The 24,469-nt window shown below is 41.5% G+C and overlaps 1 protein-coding gene across 2 annotated transcripts; it reads left to right on the plus strand.

Moving 5' to 3' along the window:
* The first annotated feature begins 4,478 nt into the window (after positions 1-4,478).
* LOC145786014 (serine/threonine-protein kinase TAO3-like) lies at positions 4,479-24,322 on the plus strand. Of its 2 annotated transcripts, none has more exons than XM_082597701.1 (23): positions 4,479-4,894; positions 5,646-5,717; positions 8,332-8,433; positions 10,028-10,132; positions 10,541-10,692; positions 10,960-11,187; positions 11,532-11,598; positions 12,098-12,235; positions 12,547-12,615; positions 13,079-13,183; positions 13,544-13,693; positions 13,833-13,978; positions 16,137-16,229; positions 17,828-17,995; positions 18,582-18,807; positions 19,049-19,249; positions 19,428-19,555; positions 20,364-20,475; positions 20,657-20,773; positions 21,050-21,145; positions 21,333-21,515; positions 21,621-21,770; positions 22,097-24,322. In XM_082597701.1, exons 1-23 carry the CDS (start codon positions 4,751-4,753, stop codon positions 23,063-23,065), a joined length of 3,921 nt encoding a protein of 1,306 aa, XP_082453827.1. In that variant the 5' UTR covers positions 4,479-4,750; the 3' UTR covers positions 23,066-24,322. The 2 variants fall into 2 exon arrangements, with proteins under 2 accessions (XP_082453827.1, XP_082453829.1); XM_082597703.1 differs by having other exon boundaries at positions 12,550-12,615.
* Positions 24,323-24,469: the final 147 nt, after the last annotated feature.

Consider the following 24,469-nt stretch of genomic DNA (forward strand, 5'->3'; position numbering starts at 1 on the left):
TTCATCTTACCGTGACGACTGATCTCATGGCTAAGTTTTTCCTTTTCAACAAGTTTTTACGTTTCTTCAACTGTTGCTTGTTACTCTTGCCCAGACTTTTAATCTGCATTAAAGTTAGCTGCTAGTTTTGTGCTTGGTCAGACTTTTGTACCAAAGACTTATTTGCCTCATACCTTGTGAAAATATAATTTGACGTTATGGCAAACTTTGCCAGTCATGTAATTAAATCATCTCATGCAAGCGATAGGTTTTATCGTATAATAGTTCGTTTAAAGCTCTGTTGTCAAAGTAAGTGTTCAGAGAGTTTCAACCATGAGTTTTAGTTACGGCGCTCTTGCGTTTGCCAAGCGAATCTTTCTTCATGCTGAAGGACTTTGGCATCATTGATGCATATGTTTTCGTTTTTTCGGCGTTAAATCAATGCAATTTTGTTGACTGCGAAGTGATTCTTAATTGAACCAGGTATGTCTACCACAGACAGCGATTAGCACTTCTGTTAAAATTGGCGAGCGTGACTTTATGTGTTACATGCACAATTTTTTTTGTCACGCTTTTTCACAGCATGTTTGTTTTTCGTTGCCGAAATGAAAAATTTGATCTGCTAATCACATAACCTCTGTCTGACAACTGAGCTTCAACGCTTTGTTTTTATCGTTGAACATGGATCGGTTGGTTCTGTCAGTTAATAATGCAGTTCAATTAGAACTCATGCAATGTAGGCCACTTTGTAAACATGCTTAGAATAGTTGGCATTGCTTGTTTTAAAATATAACCCTTGTTCCATTGGGACAACCTGAGCTCGTGTATTCTTTTGACGTGTCGGTATTAAACTATGACATATTGTACTCTCAAGTTTGCGCTCACTAATCTGGCTAACCCGCCTTGTATTAGCACTTATTTGTGGATGCTGTGTGCATAGTTTGATTATATATATATTATATAGTTATATACTGTATGAAACTGACGACAAGATTTCCGTTTGAATTGTTAGGTAACCGATGTGCAGCCAATCTACTCTCTGATGGTTATAACATGTGGTGAAATTTCTACCTTTTATGTTGCATTTTTAATTTTAAAATTAAATGTTCTTCATTGTTGGTTGCTCAGCGACTTGTCATGTCATGAGTGACAACTGACAATTGTCATGCAGTGAGCTTCAATTAGAACTCCGAGCAGCACACTTGACAAGTGTGGTCTGTTACTGAGTTCAGACACCAAAAATGTTATAAATATTTAATTTGATCTTCTTCTTCTCTCGTTTGACTTGTAGCAGCTTAGATTGGCAATGCCTCCTCGTGCAGCCAAGATACGGTAGTTGGGTCCAGTTGTCGAATACCAGTGATTCCACTTGGGGGTCGTAAGATGGAACATTCGTGGAGTATGTGTTGCATTGTTTGTTCTACCGCTCCGCAGACACATATCGGCGAATTATGCAACCCCCACCTAAACAGATTAGCTCCAGTACAGCCAACGTCACATCTGATCCTGTTCAATGTGACCCATGCCTTTCTTGAGAGGTCTGCTCCAGGAGGGATGGAGAGTGCTGGCATAACTGAAAACTGGGGAGGGATATGTGGCAGCTCGTTCCATTCTTGGGCCCATGTTTCCATGCAGCTGAAGTTCTTATCCACAAGTTGTATAGCGTATCGATGGAATGGGCGCCTTGATGATAGGCGTTGAGGTCTGACTGGTCCATTTGTTTGGGAGTGACTGTGGAGAAGGTGTTGAGGATCGAGTCTCGCATGTAGAGCCAGTTTGTAAGAGGCTTCTTCCCTACGGACATGAGCAGGAGCAATGCCAGCCAAAGTTGGCAGATAAGCAGTAGGTGTGGGGCGGAGACAGCCAGTGATGATGCGCAAGGTGTCGTTAATGCATACATCCATCTTTTTTGTGTGTCTGCTGCGGTTCCACACAGCTGAGGCATATTCGGCTGAGCTGTAGACCAAGGCTAGTGCACTTGTACGCAAGGTTGATGCTCGGGCTCCCCATCCTGTTCCTGCTAGGCTTCTCAAGAGGTTATTTCGCGAGGTAACCTTGGCACGGAGTGACTCGATGTGGGGTCTGTAGGTCAACTGCCGGTCAAGTTTTACTCCAAGGTAAGTTGGGTTTGCAGTGTATGGTAAAGGATTTCCTTTTAGCGAGACAGACAGTTGACGCTGAGATTCCCGATTATTTAGATGGAAAGCAGAGATTGTTGTTTTCGACGCATTCAGTTTGAGCCTCCACTTGTCCAGATAGTCAGCCACCAGTTTCAGGTCAATTTCAAGTTTTCTTTCCACCTCATGCCAGTTCCTGTGAGCATATAGAAGAGCTAGATCATCCGCATAGCCATACTGTTGCGATGTAGTGCATGGGAGGTCACTTATATAGATATTAAATAGGAGTGGCGATAGTGTTGGCCCTTGGGGGACGCCATTTTTCAGGCGGCGTGGTCTGCTGGGTTTTCCCTCGTTGGTATGCAGTATGAAGGTACGGTTCGAGATGGTCTCTACCAGAAACTTAACCATGTGTCGGTCAGGAATGAGCTGTAATAGCTTCATAGTAAGACCACGGTGCCACACAGTGTCATAGGCTGCTGTAAGATCCACTAGGACAACACCCACCTTCTCACGGGCTTCAAAACCACTTTCGATGTCATCAGTAAGCTTGACAACCTGGTCAGTTGTGCATCGGCCGCGTCGGAATCCAGCTTGTTCTTCTGGCAGCTTTGGGTCAACGATTGGTTCGAGTCTGCTCAGTAAGAGACGCTCAAGTAACTTGTATGGCACACAGAGCAGGGAAATGGGCCTGTAACTTTTAGGGTTATCAGCTGGCTTGTTGGGCTTTCTAATGGCTATGATGTTAGCTTTCCTCCAGATCTTTGGGAGGAGCAACTTCTTTAGGCAGAATGACATGAGCTGTCGCAGCCACTCTCGTGCGAGTGGTCCAATATGTTTAATTAGCTCTGGTGGGATTTTGTCTGGGCCTTGTGATTTGCCAGTTTTTAGGTGTTTGATGGCTGCGTCTAACTCAGAGATGTTAAAAGAGGTAGATAGGAAACAGCTTGAACTGGGTACCTTCCATAGTTGGTTGATTTCATTTTTCACTGCTCTGGCATGCGCTTTATCAGCTCCTTGATATTGGCCATTTGCGAGAAGTTGTTTCGCTATGGAGTTGGCCGTTATAGGGCATGGCTTTGGTTTCGTGGTCCTGCCTGTGAGGCGGTTGAGCGTTGACCAGGCTTTCCGACTTGAGTGGGTGAAGTCTATTCCAGCGACGGATTCCTCCCATCTATCTCTTTTTTTCCTGTTGATGCAGTCTGTTAAGTCAGTAGCGGCTGCCGCAGCTGTCAAGCCAGGTTCGGATGACATAAAAATATCATATTTTTGCTGACACTCGTTATCCCAGGTTGGGATAAAATTTCTCCTGCAGCTCCTTGGGATGGATAGCTTGGCTGCCTTGATGAGGTGTTGACAGAATTTTTTGTATGCTGCGTCCACTCCTACGGTGTTTGCTTCAGGAATCTGGTTACATTGCTGCTCTACAAGGTCGGTGTACTTTTCCCAGTCCGCTTTCCGGAAGTTCCATCTTGGGATGTATTTGGTTGGTACTGGTCGAATTGGGTTAGAAGGGACAATCAGTGAGGGTCGGTGTTGGGACCGAGGGAATTTCTCCAGTACAGCACGATGCGGGAGGATTCCGCCAAGCTTCACAAAGGCCAAATCGGGGTTAGATGTGGTACCCCATCTGGCAGAGCGGAAACTATCAGGTTGTTTTGGGTCGTGCAGAAGCTGAGCCTCTACGAGGGATGCCCAATCTTCCAAAACTGTCCCATCAGAGTTAGTGATGTTATAACCCCATTGAATGCTGTGGCAGTTGAAGTCGCCAGCGTACATGCATGGGGAACTGAAGTTCGGGATCGAATCGTTCAGAAATCTTGTCTGTGGTGACTTGTAGACGTTAACAACGCATACGCTCTCGATAGTAGTAGCGACCCACTCTATGTCTGAGTCACTATCATCAGAAGAGGACACATGTGACCAATTTGCAGCACTGTGCACAAACGTCGCAACTCCATGGATTTTACTAAGAGTGTAGGAGGCAAGTTGGAAGCCCGTTATCTTCAGGCGCGAAACATCCACACAGTGAGTTTCTTGGAGCAGGATGGCAGTCGGTTGCAAGGGTTCAATCAGGTGTTCTAAAACTGTAGACTTGGCTCTTGAAAAGCCTTCCACATTGAGCTGCAGCAAGGTTATTCCTTCCCTTACGACATTCGTTGATGTCCGCCCTAATAAGGGCGCTTGATCGGGGTCGGAATTAATCGGAGACTGCAACTCCATTTGCATGTTGTTTGCTTCAGATAAGCTTTGCTTTCTCTTTGCTACTTGTCGGTTTGTTGTCATTAGTCGAATCCAGGGCTCACCACGTGGAGGTTGACAACTTGAGCCCTTGTTGACAATTTAATTTGATTATTTTGTGCTACTACAGGTTGTGCAGGGCAGTGAACTGAAGTTTTTATTGTAAAAATGTAAATGAAGTTATGCCTGTTTCAACGTTTCACAGCATGGGATTGTGAAAGCTTGCTGCACATCAAAAAAAGACCTTTTCCCGCCGGATAAGCGCTTGACCTTGTGCGATAAAGTCAATATTGCAAAACACTGTTTTAAACATAAATGAAGACGCATTGCTTGGTTTGAAGCGGCCATCTGTATAAACGCTATCTCGATGTCAAAGCCTTGTGGTTAGAGTCAGTTGCTCCCCACGGCGCAGGATGCCTTCTGATCGGTCTGGAAGCCAAAAGGCTGGAAGTTTAAAAGACCCGGAAATAGCAAAATTATTTTTTTCCGAAGATCCGGATAAACTTTTCGATGACTTGAGAGAAATTGGCCATGGGAGTTTTGGTGCAGTCTACTATGTAAGTTGTATCATAACTTCAACTGGCATCTCATCTCCTTAATATTTATGATTCTGTGTATCGTTGTTCATAAGCAACTGCATACTTACCCCACAAGTGTAAATAGAACGATCTGTTTCAGCCTAATGCTACAGGTTCGCTGTGGTAACGGCGGTTTTTCAGTCGTATTATCTACACTTGTTGAATAACTTACGACCATGCCGCTATAGGCGAAACTCAATCTATTACCTATAACTGTATAGGCTGCTACTGATTGTGATGATCAAACCTTGATTGCAAAACAGTTTGGGTAAAGAAGTAACTTTTTTAACCATAAACAAACACAACTGAGCAACAACACATTTAACTTTATATTATAAAAACAAAGTAGCAAACGTTTTCGGCTATTCAAATAGCCCTTATCAAGCCTTTAAAAGAAAAATAATTTTGCATTAAAGGTTTGATACGATAAGCACTATATCATGCATATTGCATAGCCGAAACCGTTTCTACTTAGTTTTTGTAATAAATATTGTGTTGTTGCTCACTGCTCAGTGATGTCTTTTTTTTTGCAAAAGTCATTGCATTATAACGTTTATACTTACCAGGTTATCACGGCCACTTAAGCTATAATTTTCATGTTCAGTATCATTAAGAATTGCAAACTTTATTAAAAAATGTTGATTGTTGCCACTTCTCTCGCGCTTCTTTGTCACAATGTTCAATTTGAATTTCAAATCAGTTTGTGATTTTTAGTTACCCGTTTTTTCAGGCTCGAAATGTTAAAACCAACGAGGCGGTCGCTGTTAAGAAGATGTCATACAGTGGAAAGCAATCTCTGGAGGTAACCTGGAAATGCTTCGACTTTTGAAATAAACAAGTAGATCTATGACGAAGCTTCGTTTTGGCTTGTCCACAGCTATGAAGGAAATGACATTTTAGTTTCGTAATATTACGTGGGGCTGTTTCTTTTGCATAATCCCATTTCCTTATGGCTATTGAAAATCATAGAGATAAATACATTTTGATGTTTTGGCAGCTTTTCGTTTTTACCCCCTGTGTGTTGTAATTGCATTTTAATAACTGTAAACTTAAAAAGTATTATACGCGTTTTCAATTGTGTGTAGCCTATGAAGATACCGTGTCCGTATATATAGTTATATATATACAACTATACATTATACATACTTTACTTTTGAGTGAAGTGAAACGTTTTTCATGTAAACAAGATAAATTTTTGACATTATTTACTCCAATGTCAATTGTCATGCAAGACTTCGTTAAGCTTTCTCACCTTAAACAGACGTATTTTCGTTATACTTTGGTGAAGTACGTAATTTTTTTTATTCAACATTTTGAAACTGAACTTTTGTGAGGGGAAGTTTTATCCAGAGCTTTGGAGCTGGTATAAAAATAAAACTGCTGTTGCTTCGGTATTCTGTTAGGAGCGTAGCTCCAGCTCCAGAGCTATTTCATACCACTGCTCCGAGTGCTCCGGCTCCATTACCATATTTTCTCCGCAATGCCCCGTTTCGGCGAATCCAATTCGGAATATCCGATTCGGAGAATCCCATTTTGATGACAGCCTTTTTCGGAGAAAACCGATTCGGAGAATTTGTAGGGATTATTTAAGTAGGTGGTTTTGTGTTTACCTTTCCATACCCATGCAAAAGATTAGGCAATTAACTTATAAGACTGGTCGACGAGAATTTTTTACAAGACAGACTAACAATCATTTCCAAGTATATAATTCTGGTGCCCACGTAAGTAATTCAATACTAATATGCAGCCAATGCTATGCTTAGTCAAAATTAGTATATATTGTCTTTGGAAGCTTAAACTGTACAAGGTAGCTTTCAATTTGCTGTCTGTTTGTTATTAGCATAGCTGGCAAGAGCGAATACAACAAGTGAAGTATGAGTGCTAGACCAAGTAGCTCATGATGAGGTTGATTGAACATCGAAACAAATTTTTGCTTCATTTGCGGAGAGTAGGTACATATTTACCTTTTGATTCTGCCGGAATGGCCCGTTTTGGTGAGTCCGATTCGGTGAGTCCGATCCCTTAACGGGGGATTTTTCAATTTTTTTTTTTAATTATCGGGTACCATAGCCTAATTATCATTGCCATTTTAGGGTTAGGGGTTAGAGGTTAGGAACTCACCGAATCAGACTCACCGAATCGGACTCACCGAATAGTAGCAGACCCTGATTCTGCAAAGCTGTCCAGTGTCCACCAGCCACAAGCTTGCCTCCGCTAATAAAATTAATTTATTACGTTAGGAAGCGATTGGCAGATTCGCCACTGATATGTCGACCGAGGTAATGATTCATGCGTAACAAGTATGGATATTGGATAGGCAGTTTGGAGTTTTAATATTGCGAATGCGAGTGAAGAGAAAAACATTCCGAATACCAACGGAATGGAGAAACGTTAGCTTGTGGAAGCCGTAACATGGCTGACCAGCACGGTAGTTTCGAAGGCCATTTAACGTTTGATAACTGTATTTTTCTTGCTGAGATTTTAGTTGAGACTTTTTCGTTGACACTTTACTTACTGTTTGACCACTGCTTTTTTGGTGAGAGTTTATTTATTGTTAATCATGAAACGCCGTTTGATAGCTGTTTTTTTGTACTTAAGTTGAGACTTTTTCGCTAACACTTTACTTGGTTAACCTCTAATATAAGCTAATTCCTTTGAATAAAGATATGCCGCTTTGGAATTTTAGAATTCTTCGAAAAAGGCTTTTTCCGATATGGAATTTCTTCGAATAGTAGCAGACCGCTTTTTCTCGAATACTACTTCATTAATAGTCGCCCTCGATCAGTAATCACCCCAAATTTAAAGTCTTACGAAATAGCAGACGCACAACAATTAACACTACCAGCCAACAAGTATCAATTTTGTGATGTGTTGCTGTTAAATTATGTGAAATCAGCCAATAGTAATAGCATATCATGAAATTAATTGGAGCTGTCTATTAAACAGCTGGCTCCAGCTCTACCTGAATTTTACATACAGCTCCACCTAGTTTTGAAAATGTAAAGCTCCGGCTGCAGCTTCAAAGCTCTTGTTTCATCCCTGATCAATTAGATAGAAGACAAAAAGTTAATCGTTGTGTTGTTTTGTTCTCTATGGGCTATTGTGAAGTATAGAACAACATTTACACCCTGGGTCAATTTATTTTGATGTGGACGGTGAGTGACTCCCACCGCTCTCAATGATGTCACCTCTTGAGACACTAGGCGATCTCTCATCTGTGATGCCGATAACGAAGTTAATTAATAGATTAAGCTCTCAAAATAACTGCTGTAATCCAGTGGGCGAACGTGAAGCAATTTCTTATCCGGGCTACGGCACCAGAAAGTACATGGAAGAAAGATACCTTTAGAAAAAGTTCAAATATTATATGTAAAAAAATTATATATGTATTAATTTTATTTTTCTATTCTTTGAAGAAATGGCAAGATATAATCAAAGAAGTGAAGTTTTTGACACAAATCGAGCATCCGAACATTGTGGATTACAAAGGATGCTTTCTCAAAGAACACACCGCTTGGGTGAGTAGAGTTTAGTGAAAAAGATCTTTGGATTTGTTAATGTTATTTAGTTACCAACCATGTCGTGCGACGAAGGTTCGTTTCAATAAATACACAAGTCATATGTTGCCATGCTATCGCATACGCTGATGAGTTGTAAACCTGAAGCTAAAACCATTCCCGATTATGTTTTACTACAGGCATGATTGCATCATGCATCAATGTGTCAAAAGTTGCCAAGTTGACCATATACGATTAACTGTACATTTTATTTTTTGTGTTTGAAGAGATAAAAATATTCTTTTTTTTTTACTTTAAAGTATTCCCTCATGCCAGATAATCGATTTTGCAGTTTTAAGATTTCTGTTTGTTGTTAGTTATCAACTATTTCACCCAGCGCTTATTGAAGAAATAATATCGTTAACTTTACTCCATCATCATGGCACACTGTTTTACAAACTCACTTTCTGGAAATGGAGTAGGCCTACTGTACTGTGTTTACCTATCAACATAGCCATATTTTAGCTTGCTTTGGTGATGTTTTTATCTGCCTGGTGGGCTTGTATAAAATACAGCTGCTGGGTGGCTTCGCTGTTCTCCAGTTACTTCGCTTCTTCTGCACGGCCTCCTGAAAGCTTGTCAAATGTACTAGAATGTTCAGGCAGACGCAGTTGTTTCTGTTTTTACTAAAAAAGTATTGCAACTTCCACCTTCCCTGGGAGCAGCCTTCTTTATTCACTTTTCTTTTTATTGTGCCATACGGAATGGCCCGTTTCGGTGAGTCCGATTCGGTGAGTCCGATTCGGTTAGTCCGATTCGGTGAGTCCGATCCCTTAACGGGGGATTTTTTCAATTTTTTTTTTAAATTATCGGGTACCATAGCCTAATTATCATTGCCGTTTTAGGGTTAGGGGTTAAGGGTTTGGGTTAGGGGTTAGAAGTTAGTAACTCACCGAATCAGACTCACCGAATCGGACTCACCGAATCGGACTCACCGAATAGTAGCAGACCCGTGCCATATACGCATGACAGTTTTTGCCGCATTCAGATTTTATTTCTTCTGTTTAACTGCACCTGGGCAACATCGGTTTGTCTCGTTAGTATGACGCAATAATGATTCTAACTTTTTCTCCCAGTTTTTCTGTGTCTGCAGAAAGTGCTGGAGGCTTAGAGCTGCAATCGCTAGTTTTCAAGAAACTTTAAGCATGGACTTCTAAATAGTAGTATCTGGACTGGAAACGCAGTGACCAACAAAAGGCCAAACAGTTGGTAGAACAGTTGGCCAACAGTGGGCCAACAGCCAAGTAACTAACCCTGTTGGCCCACTGTTGGCCAACTGTTGTACCAACTGTTTGGCCTTTTGTTGGTCACTGCGTTTCCAGTCCAGATGCTATTATTTAGAAGTTCATGCTTTAAGTTGCATTAGTATGCCTCATGCCTGTCTGCGGGCCTAAAATAACACATTGTGCAACAACAGGTGCGCGTCGTATAAAAATGCATCGCGGCCGTAGTCGGCCGTAGGCTCGACCATACACTGATTTCGCTAAGCTGTAGTTGCCGCTGTAAAGCGGTGAGGTAGAACAAAACATGTCTGATCTTCCCATGTCATCCTCAGCTGGCTATGGAATACTGCATTGGATCAGCTTCAGATCTCGTGGAAGTCCACAAAATTCCTTTAAAGGAAGCTGAAATATCTGGTATCATCCATGAAGCCATGATGGTAAGCCATTGATTCTCGCTCAAGGTGTTCGACAACTAGTTGGAATGTTCAAAGTTTTAAAATCCTTCAAATGTTGCATCTTTTGCATGTTAGATTTCATAATGGTGCAAGACTTTTGAAGATATCTGCAGTGCAGCTGCAGTATATGCATTGTCAAATCAATTTATTGCTGTTGCTGGATGTTCAAAGTTAATAATTCATTTTATTTTTTTCACCAAAAGCTATCAAATGCTAGTCTTTAATTGTATTTTTATAATAAAGGTATACGCAGTTCCTAAGAATGATACCTTTCACAAAGTAAACAAAAACAGAGGAGTAGGCTACTTTAGTTTGTCAAAACTATTTTACCCGTACCTCTACCTGTAGTGTAGGTTTTATTGGCTTCTTTTCTAGTTTTTTCGTCTTTAGGGACTCCACTATCTTCATGTTCACAATAAAATCCACCGGGACATCAAAGCTGGAAATATTTTGCTGACCGACCAGGGTCAGGTCAAACTGGCCGATTTCGGTTCCGCTTCAATAGTTTCTCCTGCTAATTCTTTCGTCGGTACACCTTACTGGTGAGTGCTGACGTCACTAGACACTGACTATTTGTCTGAACTATGCACTTGTGACTTTAATCGCGAAACAACAACTTGGTTTCACGTGGCATTGCAATCCTCCAGTGCGAAATAGTTTAGAATAGTTTGGAATAGTTTAGAATAGTTTGGAATAGTTTGAATACTTATAATAGTTATAATACGGAATAGTTTGCATCAATGCTTTTGAAATATATGATGACCTTTTTATTAAGAAGCGATGTGACATGTTTCTTGTACAATCGCTAGGATGGCACCTGAGGTCATACTTGCCATGGACGAGGGTCAGTACGATGGGAAGTCAGACATTTGGTCGATGGGAATCACCAGTATAGAGCTGGCTGAGCACAAGCCGCCGCTCTTCAATATGAACGCCATGTCTGCTCTGTACCACATCGCACAGAATGATCCTCCTGTTCTAGAAGATCCTGCCATGGAGGAAGGAATCCCTCCAACGACATGGTCGCAAGACTTCAAGTGAGGCTGTGGCTTGATTGGTGTCAATTAAACTTCACGCCAGACAAAATTCAGAATTTTTTTGCTGATTTTTGTACCTCAGCATTCAGCAAACAACACATAAAGACATACTGTTCGGTTGTTCACAATGTTTCTCTGCTGCGCAAGCTCTGCAAGTTTGATGCCTAAAATGTCGTATATCATTGTGATGCCTAAAATGTCGTATATCATTGTGATGCCTAAAATGTCGTATATCATTGTGAAACAAACCTATGAACCTCTTTTAAAAATCAACGAGTTTTCTACGTTTTGATACAAATAGACCAACAGTTGAATCATCTCATTAAGCATGTGAAATGTTGCAGAGACTTTGTGGCTTTGCTGCTTCAAAAAGTTCCTGACGACAGGCCAACATCTAATGAAGTTTTGCAGGTAGACATTGGTTGATAGATCCATCTTTTTTATTGATTTGTTCTATTTGTAGCATACCCCAGGCTGGTATTGTTACGCGTTGCTGGTGTGTGTTATGTTGTCTGCTGGTGGATTCACTTAGATAGACACTGCAGTTTCGTTTGTTTTTGTAATGTGATATTGGCAGCTCACTCCTCCTAGTCTTTGCTACCTCCCGAATGGCATTCTTGCTTAATGTCTGGGCAACTTCCTAGCTGATACGTGCAGCCATCACGTCAGTCTGAAATTTACAGATTGTCCAGCAACATTCTTAAAGAAACATTTTGATTTATATTTAAACACAATAAGATTTAAACAATGCATGACATCATTATCACGTCGGCAATGAAGTTCGCCCTTGCTGTTTCAATAGTATTTTTAGCGGACAGTACGTCAACCAGTTTCTGCTTATAGTTGTCGCTTGGTGTAGCAGTTGGTGCAGATACATCTGGATATGTCAAAGCTGTTGTGTTATCTACAGCAACCCTTCCTAACCAAGTCCCGTTCAAGCACCGTGGTGTTGGAACTTATTGAACGGACGAAGAATGTCGTCCGCGACCTTGACAATCTTCAATACAGGAAGATGAAAAAGATTCTTATCAACGAAAACCGACAGCGAGTATGTCCTCATGTAGAAGCAGGTTGTGGTCAGTGTCAAGTCTTAATAGCCTTCTCACCTGGATATAGCATGGTCTATAACCGACACATATATCACCACAGAGACTTGCAACCATACAAAGTGTTGCTTGGTGCGGTTGGCCGATTGTTTTTGGTTGACTTAAATTCGTTTTTAACTAATTTTGTCCGACACCTGCTACAAGCTTGCTACTATTCTTAGGCGATGTGTTTTAATAATACGCCGTGCAAACATTAGCGACTGTACTACGGCATGTTGTGCATTACTTCTCTCTTACTGATTCATTTCCTCAGCAGAACTTGAACAAGCAGAACGCTGCCACCATCAGCGAGGGACAGGCTGATGAAGACAAAGCTTCCCTGGTAAGTGAAGTCTATCAACGTACCAAAGCAGTGACACATGAAATTGACGTAGCAAAACATTTTTATTATTATTATGCACGAGGTCTGGGGAGCGACCTTCCAGAAGTATATGTGATGCGATAATCCAATAAGCCTCTGTCGATGTCTATTATGGCGCTGCCATAACTTAATAGCAGAACAACATTAAAATTCCATATTCGATTGTTTTGCGACTGCTCTTTCTGTGCCAGCACCTACTATGATTAGGGACAACCCTCCTACTGGGGCTGTAGTCACTCAAACAAATTATGCAACTCTCTTTACTGCCCTGGTCTGGCGTCGGTGTAGCAGTCAGGAGTTTGCAAAGTTTAGCAGCAAGCAAGTATTTTTGTATCCGTCGGCTGTTTGGCATGCGAATAGATGGGATGACATGAATGTTGAGCCTCACACAATACAATCCAGTGTGACGTTGACTTTCAAACAGGATGGCAGCAGCCGCACCAACTCCCTGGCGTCATTACGAAGCAACCCGAGCCTCTCCAACGCCACCAGCAGCAAGAGCAACAGCATCAACAGTTTAAATGATTCCGTAAGTTGGCGCTACAACAACGTGATGCTTTTAAATTGTTAACATTGCAATGCGATATCCTGATGTCTTAAAAAGTTGTAGCAAACAAGATGTTTTTGACGTTTTAGGTTGTGGATAAGCGATCATGTTATCGCCTCCTTTGATGGATAAGTTCTGTGAAACTTCGTTTTTATTTCACCTTTGCTAGTCGTTAGAAATCGCTTGTCACTTTTCATGTTTCAGTAATTTGCTGTTAATCATATGCGTTTGGTAAAAAGTGGGCAAAGCAACAAGTTGTGTTATCCTATGACGCGGCATCTTTGAATATGATATCTGATATTTCCAAGAGGTTGTTCCTCACACGTGGTCTTGCATTTGCAGAGACTTAGTGACACGAGCAGCACCAACAGCCAGGAAGGGGCTAGCAGCGGCATATCGGAGCAAGATCTCGTGTTGGCTCCCGCTGTGTCTATGCCAGGCACCTCTACGTCATCTTCCTCAACACTCTTGTGTCCTCCGAGCCGATCTGCGGTTAGTATCGTCATTTCTATAAAGAATATTTAATTATTATAACTTGGTGTTGTGCTATCTGTAGTATTCTCATCAGTTATATAATAATTTTACATTTATTACAACAGTCTGATATTCTTGTGATTCAACTACTTTTTAGGGATCATCAAGCAATCTACAAAGGCTTCCTGAACGATCTGACTCCGGATCTTCATCCACAATAACTTCCCTCCACCAGCATCAGTCTTCCCATGGAGGAGGGGCCGCGATGAAGCCCATGGGAAGACCCAAAGTCCAAAAAGATAGGTGAGCGGTGCATCTCATTGCAACCACCCAGCAAACATTTGCTTCGTAGATGACTGAACCTTATGCAAAGTGACGTTTATGATAGCTCGAATAGCAAAGTATTACTTGCCGAAGCCCAACTCGTGTACACTTGGTGGCCAATTTGGTTCCTTTATTGTTTTGACTGAGTAATGAGTATGGCATTGAATCACATTTATAGGTTTTTGTGTTTGTATTTAAAATTTTATCAAGAATATCCTGCTAAACATTCATCTAAGTTCATACCGAATTTCATTTTGATTAGCAAAGAACGCGAATAACTTTACTACATGATATTGCGCATCAGTTTACACCAGGGGTGGGGAACCTTTTTAGTATTGCGGGCCACATAAAAAGAGAAATAACACAGGCGGGCCACTAAAAATTTCAAAATTTTGTCCAATTTTTCTGGAACATTCTGCCTTCATCACCAATCTTTCTTTTCTTTCTAGAAGCCATTATACAACGTAAAATTTTGCTAATTTGAGAAGTAGGCTACTCTGCAAAACACTTTTCACGAATGGTATTCAGGGCTTCTCAAAATTTTTTGCTCGCGACCCCTTTTGATCTCCTAAAATGTTTCGCGGCCCTTACCATTAAAACGACCAACAGTGCGAAATATACTATTGTGATATTTATTGAAAAGCTTAAATCTAACGAAAGTCAAAAACAATTTACCGTTCTCAGGTCGATTTGTTTTTATTTATTTCTGACCATAGCAACGAAGCCTATGGGGCTATGGGCACTGGCAGCCTACTGGAAACAAAAACAAAAAACAAACACATTCAGTGTGATGGGTCACGGGTGTGACTGCTTTCTGCAACAAAGCAAGTCCAGCCGTGGCTCAGTGTTTGTTATTGCAGGTCTTAAGGCGATTTCAATGCTGTTTAGGTTGGAACGACGGTAGGCGAAGTGAGAATATTTCAGATATATAAATCATTTTGAAATATTTGTTTCCAGATGTTCAAATTTTTGATGAACGCATCAATTTTAGGTTTCAATGCAAAATATTGATGTCTTCTCTTAGGAGGGACAAATTAAATTCGTTCAGTTCTTCAAGCAAATCTGACAATTGGCATAATTCCAAAAGCTAGATGTCATTGCGAAAATGGTGGACCAAGACTGAATTTTATTCTGTTGGAAAAATCGCGATTTCGGTTTTCAACGTTAATTGGCTAGCCATTTTAAAGCATTGACTTTTGAAAGCCACCTCGCTTCATCATCATCAACCAATTTTGATTATACAGGCCATGAATTAATCCTCATGTCGAGGGTTTGGCCTGATGCTTCACGATGTAGTAAAAGAGTTTTTAACTCCGATTCCATTTCACCTCTTAAATTTTCAAAAATACGGGCAGCCTATTGAGTGCGCGACTCTGAATAAAGTTAATAACTGTCACAGCATCTCGCACAGAAGTGTTAATATGCAGTCTATTGTGCAAATTGGTATACTTTCTGCGACCCCTGAAGTTCATTACGCGACCCCCAGTTTGGGAAGCCCTGGGCCATAACTGACCGATTAACAATAACTGGTCACATTGTGACGGTCACATTGTGACGTACACATTGTTGTTACAAATGGCCTTCTATGATGGATTAACTAGTCATAGAAAGCCATTTGCAATATACTGAGAATGCAAAGCCTACTCTTTTTTAAGCTGTTGTTTCAATATATTTTGGGTAAAGAAATTTTGACGCGGGCCAAATGGAACAGTCACGCGGGCCGCATTCGGCCCGCGGGCCGCAGGTTCCCCACCCCTGGTTTACACCAAGGGTCACCTTTCCCTGTTTGAGACCGCTTGCTTGTTGCGAATGAGATGCAATGGCAAATTGTTGTCATCTGCAGTTGCATACTTCTGTATAGCAACCAATACACAAACTTGTATTGTCTTTCAATATTTGCTTTCATTGCATCTCTTCACAGAAGCTGTAAACAGTCTTGATTCATTTATCATGTTGCTAAGCAACCAGTAGGCTTACGTGTTGTAATTGCAAACTTAACCAGAGTGCGGTTGTGCAAGATTTCAATCTTTCATCGAACCGTTGCATTTGTGTGACTTGACGACAATGCATTTGTAATATGTTTGTGTGGTTCACAATAGAATGGTTTTGTTTTAACTCGATATTGTGGCGCTGTTAGGCCTCCACCTGGTCCGGTTTACCATCTGCAGGACACAATGTCTCCAGACCAGATAAGAAAGCGCACTGAAGCCGTACAGATGGAATCTTCAGGGTATAGCCTTGTAGCTCTAACAGATTGGAATTTTCAATTTTGTTTTGCTTCTGACAATCTAAACTTATCCTGTCGCTCTCCGTCTCGAATCAAAACGGTACTCCCTTTCTGAGAAAGGGGTTCCAGCAGGCTTTGATTGGCCTCTGATTGCTTTTTCTGTTTGCTGTTACTTTTGGTGTTATCTCATCTTTTTACTTTTCTGTTCTATTTAATTTTAGTTTTGTTTCTTATTTAAGCAACCTACAAGTTTGCAGACTCCACGCTATAGTACCTGGAAGATACATAAATCCTTAACGTGCTTTACGTCACAGCAATAATGTCCAACAACTACTTTCACAGTGCAAAGTTTTTAGGCGATCACGTCAACATTAGCCAAAGGCTGTTTGCAATGCCAACCAATTCTGGCAGAATCTTACAGCTAAAAAGATAAAGTTACCACTACTTCTCCCTTAGCGTAGTGAGAATCGAACACACAACCTTTGGATCTATCAATGAAGAGCATCATCCACTTGCAAATCGTTGATTTGTCAGCGCCGTCGCCAATCCACCTGTATTGAACTGGATCTGTAGCTTCACCTTTATATTAATTTCTCCCACGACTTGCCGAGCTGTTGAACCAGCGACAGAGCGCGTGTTCAGTTGTTCACCACATTGTGAAGTATTGTATTGATTTGTTGTTGCAAATCTTCTGGAATTCTATCAACGAAAGTGGAAGATTTGCGCCACCACGATCAGTTGTGACCAATTACCTTGTGTTGACAAGTTGTAACTTTTACTTCTTTGCCTCCAAGCGTCCGTTAGCATTTCAAACATTTCATGCCACTGTGAGCTCATAAAGGGGTTCGTGAGGCATGAGCAATTTCATTGGATCGAATTGATCTTCAGACAAGATAGACGGGGGAATGTTTGGAAGGTACAATGTATGGTGCTGGTTACTACAGAACATTAATAAGGCATCACATGTATTCGCCGGTGGAAGGACGGCGTAAATTAATTGCTTTTTATCCTTGGTACTACTACTTGTACATGTTCACCACGGGCTATATATTGATGCTCTGTTGTATTTTCCTTCTTACTTTTTGTTCGGCGCCTGGCGGCCACCACTTGTTTCGGTGCAACTAGAACTAACCTCACACGAAGGCAACATTGTTGCCAATGTTGTTCAGAGGGTATCGCCGTCTTTGCGGTTACCAGACAATTCTATGGGACCTTACACTGAGTGGTAAATTGTAGGAACTTGATTATTTCCGTACTAATTTTTTTTCTTTTTTGAATTATCTAACAATGAAATTTGATGATTGTTTTTTCTTTTATTTTATGATTATTTTGTGCTGTTTTAATCCTGCTATTTTTGTATGCTTTTATTTTTTAAAGCTTTTTACTTTTTGTTACGTTTTAACTCAGCAACTTAGACAGGTTTTTAAGCGTCTTAACCTTGGCCATTGTTGTTTACTCTTTGCTCCAACAGCGACTGGATGTGGAATGTGCAGACTCGATTGTTCCCACATGGGCTTCCAACACATGGTTGGCTTCATGAACACCTGGCATCCTGATCTGTGTGTTTGTTGAACTCATGACAACCTCCGCTTGTTCTGTAGGTTCGCTACCATCCGATCTGCTCACGTCATCCACCGGCAGATAGAAGATCACAATGAGGATAACAGACACCGGGAGCAGCTCCTCGGATACAAGAGGATGCGGCGGCAGCACCAGAAGCAACTCATCAATTACGAACAGAAACTCAAGAATGAGATGGATGAGTACAGGTGAGCACTGGATGGGGCGTGTTCCTATTTTGACCCCACCCTATACATTTGTCACAACATCACGTTTTACCAAGTCCGGCTTCTAAAAAACATCTTTGCATGGATGACGTCGCCGATTGCGTCCATGATTTTGTAGATGTCGCGCTTTCGTAAAATCAATATGTTGCAACCAAAGTTATTTTGATACGTACTGGTCTGATACCTGTATTACTGAGATTACACGAATTGTGGAACTTCTGTTTGCATTTTATAAACAATCTCTGTGATCAGATATTGTTCGTGATCACAGAATTTATATTATCCCATAGTAGCAGCCGGTTTCTGTGATGGTGTTTGGTATCTTCGCAAATGCCATATCATCAAGGCGATTATTGCTGTGTAAGTTACTGTAGTTACTGAATGTACTGATAAGTTACGTAAACGTCACGTTAAAAGTTACGTTACGTAAGAACGTAGTTACTGTAAGTTACTACACGTTTACTATCACAGTGACGCTGCCCCGACTTCTGCTGAATGAAACTTGGTTATTGCGTTTTTAAAGTTCTTGTTAAATCATTGTCCATCCATCCTTACTTTCCCTCCGCAGTGTGAAACTGATCAAGGAATTGGACAACATCCGCAACCAGTTCGCTCAGGAGCTGGAAAGACTCGTCAAGCGGCACCAGCTGGATCTGGACAAGGATGCCAAATCTGTTCAGAGCGATGACAAGAAGTTTCAGCGCCACATCACCCAGCAGCAAGATCATGAGATGAAGGACTTCCTCAGTCAGCAAAAGAAGGATTATAAAATGAAGAAGGAACAATTGAAAGAGGTAAGTTGTTTAATGTCAAAGCTTGGTGATAACGTTAAAAACAGGAATCTTGGTCATAACATTAAAAGATCTCAGTCTAGCTTTCACACAAGACATGCATAGTTACCAATTCAAAGCAAAGTAATTTATCTGACGTGACTTTTAATTAAATTTTCTGCTATGTATGTTGACGTTTTTCATTACTTTGATCTGTACCACCAATCCAGAGATGACAAATGTTAACATCAAAGGATTTCTTTAGGACGCGAACAATCTAAAAGCCAGCAAGGAGATTCGAACGAACTGGCTCCAGCAGCAAATGTCTGCACTGACGAGCATACAAGGTCAGGCTGAAGATGAGCTGCGTGAAAGGCACCAACAGAATCTAGAGCTGGAATGCCGGAAGTACCGGAGAAAGGCTCTGCTTGACCGCCACAATCTCGAGCAAGATTTGCTCAGGGAGGTAAACTCTTATTATCATTCCCAGAATCTTACTGCGTACCAGAATAAGTTTGAAACCATTCGAGACAATTAGCTTCAAATTATATGACCAATGATGAAAAAAAAGTTGTATGATTACCGAAACTTGTTTAGTATCCTGGCTCTTAGCCGTGTAGACACTGACCCATGTTTGTGTCCAGGAGCTAAACATAAAACAGCGTCAGAAAGAGAAGGAACATGTGACCCTCCTCACTCAACATGACTCCACGCAGGCGTTGGAGTACAAGCATTTGAACGCCATACAAGATCAAAGGATGGACCATCTGAAGTAGGGCTTGCTTTTCATATGCAGAGGTCTTGAAATCAGTGATTGTATTGTTCTGAATTAGTGATCCGTTCAATGCGACTAGTCTTATGCCAACATGTGTGCATGCGCATTAAGGTGCCTTTGAAATGTGTGAGATTTTTTTATCAAAAAGTTCCGACCATTCTGCCATGTTTGACGTTGGCTGATAGAAGGCGACAAGTAAAATTTCAAACAAATTAGTTGATATTTACTGTAAAGGTACCACAATGTCATTCAAGTTTTCAGTTTGGATACAATCTTTAAATCTGACAGATGAAAGAGATCTGGCATTCGTTTAGATTTTGATGACATTAAAATAGATAGTACAAAGGGTGTAAAAAGCTATAGACAAGTAATAAACTGTATATATTTTTTCTTTAAACACTGAGTTGGTGAGAAGACATCAGTGTAAGGAACCTGAATAGAATCAATCTAACAACCGGGAAGCGTGACGAAAGGGTTGGAAACACTGGCAGACCCTTGCTAGTGGAGACAAACACCAGGTCTCCTCTACTAAAGAAGAGGCAAATTGATGATGAAATACTAATTACTACGTTGCATGATTTTTTATCTGAAACAGCTGATAAATCTCATAGTTTTGCATTGTGTCAGGTTAAACCTTGGATGACCTTGTGGTACCTCTAAATATTGAATAATTGTAAGCAGAATCGTACAGCAACACAGTTTAGACGAATGTAAAGAAGTGGTAAGGTGGTCGTAACGAGGTTTGAGAATAAGTTGTGACCATGGGTGCACTGTGTTGTGGTAATTACTTTCAATTCCTCACCAGATCTCAGCACCAGACAGAACTATCAAACCAACTTGAATACTCTCAGCGTCGTGAAAGTGAGTTGAAGAGGAAACATCTCACTGCCATGAGACAACAACCTAAAAGCCTCAAAGTGAGTTCGATCATCGAAAACCTAAAGTTCTTGGGCCTCGTGGTAACGTTTCGTATGGTAACTCCCTAAACTCCTACCTTGGCGCGGCATCTGGTGGCACAAGTTTAACGAAAACAAGAACAAAGTGATAAAGTACGCGTTTGTTTTAAGTAGCTAAGTTTTTGCAATGAACTTTTCGCAGGTGAAAGAGAACCAGATAAAGAAACAGTTCCATGAGACGGTGAAGGTTCAGGAGAAACAATACAAGGCATGGAGGAATCATGTGCTGGATACTGTGCCAAGAAAAGAACAGAAAGAAGTAAAGTTTTATCAGCTTTGTTTATTCTCCAGCCGAGATTGTGGAGAGGTGCACGACTGTTGCCGAATCATGGCGATGTTTTTTGGCTGGTAACCAGTTGATTAGAATTGCCTATTAATGATTCACCGATAAACTTCGTACTAACTTATTCTCGATTCACGATTAAGACGGTTAGCTTGATCGGCGGCTTAAAAGATCCGCTCTTTGTGCATCCTCCCCTTTATGTTATTGATGGAGTACATGACACCTTCAGGACTTACCTTGCCGTGGTTGCAGGTCCTCCGACGCATGAAGGATGAGCAGCTACGGAAGCTGGCGCTACTGGCGGAACAGTACGAAAAGTCCATACAGGAACTGAACCAGAAACAAACGGTTAGTGTTCGTTGTCAGGAATTACATTGTGCCAACGTAAAAATAACGCTACTTATCGCATGACTAGCTTTCACAGTTCTTTTACATTTCACCGAATATATTGAACTCGATACACAAACTTGGAAAGAAATTGATGTCTTTACATGGACTGTCTTCCTCAGTTTGGTCTGCTTCCTCTATTCTCCAGGGCAAGCTCTCTGATGCTCAAGAGAGCGAAAGGACGCAACTAACGACGCAGCTCCAGCAGGAAATGGAGATGTTGACTGCGTACCAGTCAAAAGTGAAGAAGGTCACAGAATCGCAACATGATCGTGAGTTGAAAGACTTGGAGCAAAAGGTGTCCTTGAGGAGAGCCATGCTGGAGCAGAGGGTGGGTTTCAACAAAGATGTGATCTCAATTTGTTAGTTGATGACGTCATCGGCGCCTGGATCTTGTCGTTGCTGTCGTGTTAATAAACTTCGAATCAATTTGCAGATGGAAGAGGACACTGTGCACCTTGAGAACGAGAGGAGCGACCGCATCCGTCAGCTGCTCGAGCAGCAAGGAAGAGAGATCGAGGAGTTCGACGACAAGAGCTTGCGCATGGGCTTCTCCACTGTCGTCATCACCAACTACGGGGACCAGGCAAGTTGTAATCTCGGTTGGCGCTGCAGTCTTTGAAAAATATGCATTCAATGCCTAAAATGTTTTTTGTTAATTAATTCCAATTATTGTTTTCCCGAAGAAATATTTTTTTTTAAATGTGTTTTTAACGGTTTCAATGAAATAGATTTTTTTCATTATAACAAATGAATCGTTTTAGCGTCACCTACCGCGTAATGGCATCGAACCAGCGCAGCACGGGAGGGTTGTACGTTGTAGTAACACTGTTATCTTGATGGATTACAAGTGGATATATTGTTGATAGCTTTGTTGGATAATTGTTGTAATGTGCAATTGTGCATCTTCAGGTGTTTGTGGATCCTCATGTGCGCCAACAAGTTGATGGAGCAAAGAACAATCCACAGCATCGTCCTCTGCACGTCTCTGCATCTGCATCGGCTCTTCCTCCTGCTAATCATCTTCAGGGATACAACATCCCTCGAAGCAGTAGTGGTGCCAATATACGTCATAGTGGGTACATTCAGCAACACAACAGTGACCCTCCTTCTCAAAATTCTTACATTCAACGTTCTGGGCGTGCCAGTTCGGAAATTGTTCATCGGTCTAGTTCTCCTGCTCAGTTCACCCACCAGAGGCAAGCATCTGCTGGACTCGGTATTCCTCGAGTGATGCAGAAGCATCGTCAAACTTCTGGAAACGTTAATAGAAACAACAGTACTCGGATAAGCCCCAATTTACAGCGTCGTCTTGTTGACCCAAACGATAGCATCTCCAGTCAGGGCAGCAGTGGCCGAGGCAGTCCCATGATGGGCCAACGTTACCTTGGCACTGTCACTGTAGATGAACACTCCCCTCCGATGTTGCAGCGAGTGGCTGCGAATTGGTCCGGTGGTGATAACAGACAATTATCCAATTCTAGATTGCACAGTCAGGATGACAGAAATCCTTCCCTAGCCGGGGCGGCCCACTATGGCTCAATGTCGTCACTGGCTCCTCCTAAAGCCGGCCAATATGGGCCACATGTGAGCCACCAACGCAATCGATCTGGCCGTAGTCTAGATGGGGCTGACCCTACTACATCATCGCCGCATGGCATGTCGGCCGCCGGCAGAGACGATAGGGGAAATCCCATACGTCGGGCTCAAACTTTTGTAGATAAATCTTCTGTTTCTTACAATGGACGCAATAGTCCCAGAATGGGCACCGCATCTGTACCCGAGCCCCCTTCTAACGCGCGATATCGTCAGCAGGTACCCTCCCAACCCCCACATCCAGGAAGAATCCCTGGGACCTCATTCTCCTCCTCTTTTCATTGAGGATGTTCAGGTTTATGCAAACGCACCGTAGGAAATCGAGTCATTTTAACGTACTTCCATGCTTACGTAATCGCTTTTTACGTCATCACGTAGTTGCTTGCCACTGCGATGGCGTTGGACAGACGGACCGGATAGGAACAAATGTTAATAGAGACTAGACTATGTCATTGATGGACTCATATGAGTGTGCAGCTTATTTAAAATATTTAACTACTCGTGCATTGATTATACTGTAAACACAAAGTTTTGGTTTGCGCCCCTCTTACTATATCAGTAGAATTTCTTTGTTTTTAAAGCTTTAAGCGAATCAAAGGATGTAGTGCTTCCATAATCCAACCGTATAAACTTCAATTTTCCCAAATGCACTATTTCGTGTTTCTGTATGAATTGTTTAGAAGTTGGTGGTAGATCGCCAACTGCTATTGGTTGATTGTTTACACAGTAACTCAGATCAGTGGTTTCATGCTGGAGGTAGAGTGCATAGGTGTAAGTTTATGCAATTGTCACAGGAAATTGTTTTAACTTTTTAATCGATGTTAGTTGGTCAGATAGTTATCTCCAATAGACAAGCGCTCCGTTACATCTTTCACTTCACTCTGAGGGTGGAGTTGTTCGTATCCAAGCTGTGATGGAAAGTTAACTTTCGTTTTCACGTTTAAATAATCGTTTCGAGGGAGTTGCAATCGTAGGATCGTTCGTTGGACCCGAAAGAAATATCTGTTCCATGAAGTAGCACGATGATGGGGAGGTCGTCGTTGATCTTGATTTCTTTGGTTCACTACGTTCAAAATATTTTTCAGCTTCATCTTTTAACTGGCTTGTTGCGACCTTGTAGCTACATCAGTTCAACGTTGCTGTTCTGCGCTTTTCACCAGCTTGGCATAAGCTGTTATCGTGGTTGAGCAATGCTCAATGAGCATGTTCATCTCACAACAACTGTCTGTGGCGTTTTCAAGTGGACAACTCATCGCGTTTACAATATCCACTCATGTCGCAATAACGTTAGCCATTCGGATTGATATTTGTCTATTCTTGTTATTTTTTGATTGATTTACGTCTAACTAGTGATACCTGACGGGATCGTGCTTAGCTCATTGAATGCATGAAGTGTTGGATTGCTGTTGTTGTCCCACGCTCATATTCTGCTTACGGTGAGAAACTTTTTTATTTAATTCTTTTTGTTGTTGTTGTAAATAGCAGCAATATGAGACAGCGCTGTTTATCCGCAGAGAGTTGAATGAAAACTGTTGTTTTGGACACTCGTGTGATTGCCAACCATGTAGCGAAGGGACTGTGCTCGTGAGACGCCACCGAAGCCACGTCGGCCAAGCAGCAACTTTAATGCGGAATGAAATGAAATCCTACACGAGGCTTTGTGTACAAATTCATTGAAAGGTTTTGTAA

The sequence above is a fragment of the Aplidium turbinatum genome, chromosome 16 (genome assembly GCF_918807975.1).
Source record: "Aplidium turbinatum chromosome 16, kaAplTurb1.1, whole genome shotgun sequence".
In the NCBI taxonomy this organism is placed as follows: Eukaryota; Metazoa; Chordata; class Ascidiacea; order Aplousobranchia; family Polyclinidae; genus Aplidium; species Aplidium turbinatum.

Bases quoted from the DNA above. Each gene is read 5' to 3' on its own strand.
- LOC145786014 (XM_082597701.1), top strand. From the start codon at position 4,751: ATGCCTTCTGATCGGTCTGGAAGCCAAAAGGCTGGAAGTTTAAAAGAC. The intron at 11,188-11,531 runs GTGAGGCTGTGG...GAAATGTTGCAG, and splicing joins ACATGGTCGCAAGACTTCAA to AGACTTTGTGGCTTTGCTGC. The intron at 18,808-19,048 runs GTAAGTTGTTTA...GGATTTCTTTAG, and splicing joins AGAAGGAACAATTGAAAGAG to GACGCGAACAATCTAAAAGC.